Genomic DNA, 8,806 nt, shown 5'->3' with positions numbered 1-8,806 from the left:
CCGGACAGCCGGTCGTCGTCATGGAGCACTGGGGCTTGGAGCTCCCGCGGATGACGCTCACCAGGTAATATGTAACATCTGTGCCGTCGTCAAATCATCCGTGTCTGCCTGGTAGTCGTCGGCCCGTGCATCCTTCAACTGCCATGGCCACCACCACCACGAGCTACAAAAATGCTAACCTCCATCACGGGGCCCTCGCCGTGCAACTTGTTTAATTCACGAAGAGCAGCAGCAGATCTAATGCGTGAAGAAGCAGCAGCTGGTTCAGATTTGTTTTGCTTGCTTTCTTTGCCCTCGCCGTGCAACCTCTGATGCAGCCTACCAAACAAGATATGTTGTATACAACATCTCTGGTGCACACATACAATACAGTCTACCAAACATACATCTTAGTTCATCTTTGCATTGGCTCAACCAGGCCAAGCTCAGCCAGGATCCTCCGTGCGATGCAGGGTGAAGCTACCCAGGCAACCAAACACGCCGATATGAATGATGAATGAATCCATCAATTTGTACTTCAGCAGCCTCTGATTCGTTGCACTCGCTGTTTGTGGCTATGGATCCCCACTGCCACCTTCACCTCCACCTCATCTCTCTCTCTCGTGTTCCATTCCACGCGACGCCGCCGGTCGTCTTTCCCAATCTCCACCCAGAGATAGATAGAGATCCACGGCCTGGTCTGTCGCCGGGAATGCCTCCCTCCCAGTTTGGAGCCGGAGAGGTGGAAGACGCCTGCCGTTGGCCCGTCGTGGGAGAGCAGCGCGCACCCGCCGGTACGTACGCCCCGATGAGGTGTCGGCCGGACGGCACTGCGGGTCGAGCTTCCGAAGCCGAACCCCTCCCCGCTTGGAACTCTTCTCCAACTCCGACCGCCTTCATCTTCACGGCCGGTGATCCACAGTCAAATTCCTTTCCTGCACACGCTCCTCTGCTCTCCCCCTCACCTAATTTGATGCCTCCTCTCTGCTCTGCTCTGCTCACTCTCTGTTTCAAGCCATGAATTGAACAGCTTCCTCTCTACTCTACAGCAGCAGCTTGGCTTCTGAATGTTATCCTTCATGTGTTTGCACTAGTAACTGAATACTACTCCCTCCATTCCTAAATATATAAGTCTTTTTAGAGATTGCAATGCGGACTACATATGGAGCAAAATGAGTGAATTTACACTCTAAAATATGTCTATATACATCCGTATATAGTTTTTATTGAAATCTATAAAAGACTTGGGAGTATTTAGGAACGGAGCAAGTAGTAAATCATGTCTTGTTGCAGCCATAAGAGTGATAGTAGGGAACCGGATCCTCTAACATTGAGAAGGAAAGTTAGAGGAGCTACAATACCCTAACTTTCCTTCTTTCTATCCATGTGATTATGGCTAAAACGACTCAAATTAATTTGCAAATTGATGATCTATTGTGTACATTTATAGTAATTACATACAATCAAATTGATGGCAAAATAAAATAAATTTTAAATTATTTATATCTACAGTAAATACTAACAGTAAACAACCTACCTACTAACAGTCTCTAACTTCCCTTCTTCATTTTACACTAGGTAAACACTTTAGCACTGTGACTTTCCTTCACAATGTTAGAGGATCCGGTTCCTGATAGTAGGTGCAGGCTTTGATTTTTGTATCAGAACCATGCTGAAAGCCCGAAATACACTGTGCTCTATGCACACTGAACATTAGCAAGGTTTCCTTGTCTCTCACTCAAAGTTTGAAGGAAGATCCTCATCTATTTCAAAAGGCCCGAAAATCAGTTTTGCCGATCTTTGTACTGGCTTTCAAACTTTAAATAGGTGTACAAAGATGCATCCATCTCTATCTCTCATACATAAAATACGTGTGCAGGTTGAGCACCTTTGAAGCGAACCTCTTCCTGTGCAGGCTGCTGAAAAATGGCTGGATCACGGCTGCTCCGGCGCACCAGCCGTCCTGTGGCGACGCTGCCTATTATGCTCAATGATCAAGGCATAGTTGACGGCCTTACTGAAAATAATCAGAGAAGCATGTGGGCTAGCACAAGGATAGGGGAAGACTTAGTCCACGTTCAAGGCACTGCTGGCATCGGTCACCCAACCACGCTGGTCGTCAAGAAGTTCCAAAACTCTGACGGAATAGTGGATGGTAATCTGGAGAACCGCTGCAAGTCGGAGATGATCCTGTTAGCCAGCATCTGTCACGACAACATCATCAAAGTTCAGTGCTGCTTAAGACCTGCTCTAGTCGGAGATGATCCATTTCTCGGAGCGAGTACATGTTTAAGACCTGTTCGGTAGTTCAGTGCTGCTTCAGTCAACAGAAGGAACGTAAATATAAAACGTGACCCTGCAGAATGTAACAAATAACAATCCCCAGGACACTTCTTCTTCGATATAACCCCCTGGACACATCAACGGTCCAGATTAAAAAATACCCCTTCATGATAATAAGTGAGTAGAGGTAGGATGGGAAATTAAGATGGGGAAGGCGTACCGCGGCGTAGCGAGGCGCATGCCCGTACGGCCCGCTCTACGCCTGTACGGGGGCGGTGTACGCCGCGTGAGGAGGAGGGCGGGCCCACGCGTGCTAAACCTAATCCATTAATTCGGCGCGGATTAGGCGAACCATTAACGCCGGCGCAGTGAGTCGTCCCGTCGCCGGCGTCGGTCCGCGGGCGGCGCGGATTCACACGCCACCGCCTGCCGCGCGCCTGCGCACGCCACCGCTTGACCGCCCGCACACGCCGCCCTCATTAATCGCCGGCGCCGATTCGCACGCCGCCGCCTGCCCTTCCCTTGACTGCTCGGCTGCCCACCGGCATTGATCGCCGGCACCCCCGCCCCATCCACCACTACGCCCTATAAAAAGCGCCTCGCGCCCTCCGTCGGCTCGCACACCGCCCTCGCCTCGCCTTCTCCCCTTGTCGCCGGTGTCCTCCTCTTGCGCCCTTCACCTCCTCGCGCGCCGTGCCTCTCCCTCTCGCCGACGATGACCCGCCCCAACTTGACGATGGAGGAGGCGGAGGAGCTCGCCCACTTCGGCATCCCCGCCGCGCCCGACGTGCGCCTGCCGACGAGGTGGCGCCTGAGCGTCGACGGCGTCCCCGTTGCGCCGGTGCCGAGGTCGGCACCCACCTCTTTGCCCGCGCCGTCGGCCTGTACAGGGCTCGCCTGTCGCCGGAGGAGCTCGCCGACCCCCAGTACGCCCCCAACAACCCTGGCTGGGCGGACCGCCTCGCCGACGATCAGCTGCGGCGTCTCCACGCCTACGCCGGCCCGCGCCCACGCACGGCGGCATCAGCTCTGGGACGGCCGCACCTTCGAGGAGGTGGCCGCACCTTAAGGGACTTGTGGTGGAGGTGTTTCTGCATGTTTTTCTCAATATGCCACGAACATAGTCGATGCCACACGTCAGTAAGGACCTTCCTGACGGCCCTTATCATGGTTGCGTCTCCATCAGTAATTACAGACCTCGGCTTCTTTTGACAATGAGCTCTTAAGAAGGTATGCAACACCCAAACGTATGTATCCTCCGTCTCATCTGACACAACTGCACAACCGAACACAGTGTTGCAACGATGATTGTTTAGACCAATAAAAGGTATGAATGGCATTCCGTACCTATTCATCTTGTAAGTGCTGTCGAAGACGATTACATCATCAAAGTCAAGGTAATCCCGACGTGACTGGGAATCACACCAGAACATGTTCTTCAGCTTTCCTTCTGCGTCGACAGTGGTCATCTGGGCATCGCCAAAACTGGCTATCACAGCCTTGAAATTCCGATCAAGCAAGATGTTGTCTGAGCTGATGTTGTGGTGGACAATCGGCTTATTGCATCCGTGGTGCAAGTGGCAGAGCCCTTGGCCCACACCAACGGTGATGACCCTCCTCTCCAGCCAGCGTAGCTGCTGACCGACATCCATGGGTTGGTGCAGCCAGGATTGAAGGCTGCCATTCACCGGATACTCATAAACGAGCATGATGGCGTCTTCCCTCTGGATGATGTCTACGACTTTGATGATGTTGTCGTGAGAATTGCTGGCTAACATGATCATCTCCGACTTGTAGCGGTACCTTACATTGCCGTCCACTCGTAGTGTTGGGTTCACATTCTGGAACTTCTTGACGATCAGCGGATACCGGGTATTGATTCCAGCAGTGCCCTGATTATGAACTAAGTAGAGCCGTTCGTCCTCCCCTGCCCTTCTGTTAGGCCACATCCTTGTCACGTTATTATCAGTGAGGTTGTTGATTATGGCATGTGACAACCGCAATGATATGATGGCAAACCATCTGGAAAGGTTCAAGAATGCCGTGGACAAGGGCATATCAGATCTTCCCCCAAAAAAAGGCATATCAGATCAAGTGCGGTGCATGGAGGAGATGGTGATCATGTGCAGGCTGGGAGTGGATGAATTGCCCCGTCGAGGGTCAGGGATCCACAGCAAAGGCCATTCATGGGGATGGCTCTCAAACGGCTCCGCCGCAGCCGGGCATGGCGGATTCCGTGGCCTTCTCACATGCTATCTATTATAAGGCCACCGGCTAAAACCAAGTGCTTTAGTACGTAGTTACTTACAGAAAAAGGAAAAAAGTTAGGGCCTTCCCCACCATGCATATACGAAGTAACACTTGTGTTGGATCTTCAATGATGTTAGACTTTGCAGTGCTTGTTCATTTGGAACCTGCAAACCAAAGTTTCTTGTTACAGATTATCAAGTTAAGTAAGCAGCACAACAATTCTCATGTTTCTGATGACAAAATCTTCAATTCTTAGGAAGTATTTTCACACCGCGATTATTTGCAGGAGGGCAATGATCTTCGTGGGGTACCGGATGAAAAAGAGCAAATGCAGAACATATTAAATTCATGCGTGGGATCAATGTAGGCCGCAGAATCGTTTTATTTAATACTGCGTTGGCAGGGTCTTGAACTCAAGACCTCTTGGCTCAGATACCATATTGAATTCATGCTCCAGCCAACTCATCCAAAAGTCCGAACTGATGGAGGAAGGTGGGCAATATATTTCAACAGAACAAAGTAGAATGATGAGTACACAAACAGGCAGGCATATACAGAGAGGAATATAGTACAAATGTCACCCCAACATACAAAGGACCCAAGAATGATACTGGCTCCCGGTGAACTCTGCTTTCAGCATCTCAAACCTCCAACTGTTTCGTGAGAAGACTGTTAGAATTATTAATATTGCTTTGATAATTGAAGTTTCTTTCTTTTCATCCTCACTAATTAAGGATCTCGAAATATATCAGTTATTACTTCTAGTTAAAATATAATCAAACTATGTGTGGTCCAAGTACTTCAAATTCTGATGCAGAGGCCGGGGAGTCCCCCCTTTTTGAAAAAAAAGTACTTCAAATTATCTTCACTTATATGTCGTGAACTGAGAAATGGAAGGAAAAGCCTGCACTTCTAGTAAACCAAGTGGGCAAGTGGTGCTCTTCACTTGCCTAACATGCACATCCGTCAAATTCACTGGTGGGGGACTGTCACAAGTAGACGAATTCAGGCCTTGGAGTTTGTGTGGAATTCTCCATTCCTGATGTAAACTTGCCAAAAAAAACGTGTGTACATGCTTGCCCACAGGGACATGGACTCGGTCAGAAACATGGACTAATATTGCTTACAATTGCCATAAACTCCACTCCGTAGCGGCTCAGAGACGGATCCATCGTCTTCCTCACCATGCATACCACCACTGCCAAGCTCCTGCTCATATGCGTCCTAGCTGCTGCCAGCTTGCTGGCCTCCGATGCACTTCAGCTCGGGCCAGCCGGCGGCTCGGTCGGCGCAAGCTGCATACCGGGGGAGCGGGACACCCTGCTGTCCTTCAAACGCGGCATCACCAGCGACCCCTTGGGCGTCCTTGACTCTTGGCACAAGGAAGACTGCTGTCAGTGGAGGGGCGTCAAGTGCAGCAACCGAACCGGCCATGTCCATAGGATTCATCTTCGTAATCTGCATTTGGACCTCTATGGGTACAAGATAGACAACACAGCTTTGGTTGGTGGGATAAGTAATTCTTTGCTCTCCCTGGATCGTCTTGTGCACCTTGATCTTAGCATGAATTACTTCGAGGGCCCAAGTGGCCATTTGCCGGAGTTCTTGGGCTCTTTGACGAGATTGAGATATCTCAACCTCTCCGGCATACCATTTTCTGGCAGAGTGCCCCCTCAGCTCGGCAACCTCTCAAACCTGCAGCATCTTGATCTCTCAAGGAATGATGGTATGTACTCAAGAGACATTTCATGGGTAGCACGCATCCCTAATTTGCAGTTTCTTGGAATGAATTGGGTAAACCTCAGCACAATAGTTGATTGGCCTTATGTCGTCAACATGATCCCTTCTTTGAAGGCCCTCGGTCTTGGGGGTTGCTCTCTTCAAACCGCAAATCATTCACTCCCACATAATAACCTTACCAAACTGGAGAGGCTTGATCTCTCCGGCAGCATTTTTGCCCACCCAATGGCAAGGAGTTGGTTTTGGAATTTGACAGGCCTCAAACATCTCTACCTTGCTGAAACTCAGCTATACGGCCAAGCTCCTGATGCACTGGCACATCTGACATCCCTCCAAGTCCTTGATTTGTCGGATAATCTTGACATGGAGATAATGAGTATAAGCTTCAGAAACCTATGCAATCTGATAATCCTGGACCTTTCTCTTTGTCAACTTAATGGAAATATAAAGGATGTTATAGGGAGGATGCCCCAATGCCCCTTGAACAAAATGCAGGAGTTACATTTGCACTCCACCAATATTACCAGAATCATGCCGGATCAGACGGCACATTTGACCAGCTTATCCATTCTTGACATCTCTTATAACAACCTAAGTGGACACATACCACAAGGGGTTGGGCTGCTCTCTAGTTTAAGCGACCTTGATCTCTCTTACAACCATCTCAGTGGACCTGTGCCATCTGAGGTCGGCATGCTCAGCAATTTGACCAGAATGGATCTCAAAAGCAACAACTTGAATGGTGACTTCACTGAAGAACATTTCACGAGTCTAACGAGGTTAAAGATTCTGCTATTAAGTGGGAATTCCTTGAGGATTACAGTTGGTCCCGATTGGATACCGCCATTTAGTTTAGAAAAAATAGATCTTGGCTCTTGCCAACTGGGACCTTCGTTTCCTGCATGGCTTCGGTTCCAAGTGGACATTTGGCTGATGGATATATCTAGCACAGTTATAGTTGATAGGCTTCCTGACTGGTTCAGCACGGCATTTGCAAAGGTCAGATATCTAGATATCTCCAACAATGAAATAAGTGGCAGGTTGCCAAGAAACATGGAATTCATGTCACTAGAAATTTTCTTTATCAATTCAAATAAACTAACTGGTGAAATCCCCAACTTACCAAGAAATATTACCACCTTGGACTTATCTGGAAACTCTTTATCCGGAAATTTTCCATCAAACATTGGGAATACATATTTGAGTTCATTATGGCTACGCTCCAATCAAATAACTGGCCGTATTCCTAAATTTCTCTGCAAAGCAGACTTAAGCAACAATCTTTTGGAGGGACAACTTCCTCAGTGTTTTGGGGTGATGGACATTGGCTTTCTCATGTTGAGTAACAACAGATTCTCTGGCAACTTCCCATCGTTTCTAAAAAGATTGAGACAATTGAAGTCTCTAGATCTATCACATAATAGTTTTTCCGGAAGGTTGCCATTGTGGATCGGAGAGTTGGCTGAATTAAGATTTCTGGGGCTAAACCATAATACATTTTCTGGAGAAATCCCACCTACCATCTCAAATCTTAGTCACCTTCGCCATCTGAACCTAGCAGGCAATGGCTTATCAGGTGCCATACCATGGCATCTGTCAAATATCACGGCCATGATAGGAATGGACGAAACCAATTATGAGAATGACCTATATGATGGCGGTTACTTGGATACGTTCCGTACACTTGATTTTTCCTCTGCGGTCGTCAAGGGACGGGAACTTAATTATAGTTCTGGCATTTGGGATTTGGTGAGCATTGACCTATCTTTCAACCAATTAACTGGGGTAATCCCAGAAGAAATAGCTGCTCTTGATGCATTGATAAACTTGAATCTATCGTGGAACCAATTGAGTGGGACAATCCCAAATAATCTTGGGGCCTTGCAGGCTTTGGAATCACTTGACCTCTCAAGGAACATGCTTTCTGGCAGAATCCCTCCGAGCCTGTCAGATTTAACCTACTTGAGCTACTTGGACTTGTCTGATAACAATCTAACAGGAAGAATACCATCAGGACGGCAGCTTGACACCCTCTACACACAGGAACCTTCTATGTACAGCGGCAACAGTGGTCTTTGTGGGCTTCCTCTTCCAATCAGTTGCCTGGGAAAGAATGCAACAAGGCAAGATGATCAAAAGAGTAATGAACATTCCTTTGAGCCAATGACCTTTTATTTTGGACTCGCTCTGGGATTTATTTTGGGTCTCTGGGTGGTGTTTTGTGCCTTGTTGTTTAAGAGAGCATGGAGGACTGCTTATTTCTGCATGATTGACAAGACATATGATCAGATGTATGTGTTTGCCGTTCTTACATGGAAAAGCTGGGCTAGAAAGGGAACTACAAATTGAGTAAGAGCTCTGAAGAAGTATGAAGCAGCATATTAGGCTGAGATTTTTATTTCCTTGAATTTAATATAAAGGATATTGATGATTTGTAATTGTCTATGCGTGTATGATAATACTTTTGAACTCCTGTATCTGCTATTATTCAGATGTTTGTGTTGACTGGTTGTTCCGTAGCTTCATCGTTTGGAGTTTTACAGTTGCCTGCATG

At 48.0% G+C, this 8,806-nt stretch overlaps 1 protein-coding gene across 1 annotated transcript; it reads left to right on the top strand.

The window, feature by feature from the left end:
• The first annotated feature begins 5,697 nt into the window (after positions 1 to 5,697).
• Positions 5,698 to 8,601, top strand: LOC123150686 (receptor-like protein EIX2). The gene has a single exon (XM_044570519.1). The coding sequence runs from the start codon at positions 5,698 to 5,700 to the stop codon at positions 8,599 to 8,601; it is 2,904 nt and encodes a 967-aa protein (XP_044426454.1).
• Positions 8,602 to 8,806: the final 205 nt, after the last annotated feature.

Source organism: Triticum aestivum, chromosome 7A (assembly GCF_018294505.1).
Source record: "Triticum aestivum cultivar Chinese Spring chromosome 7A, IWGSC CS RefSeq v2.1, whole genome shotgun sequence".
Classification (NCBI taxonomy): Eukaryota; Viridiplantae; Streptophyta; class Magnoliopsida; order Poales; family Poaceae; genus Triticum; species Triticum aestivum.
Note: the sequence above shows the minus strand (reverse complement) of the source record. Positions and strands in the feature narration are given on the sequence as shown.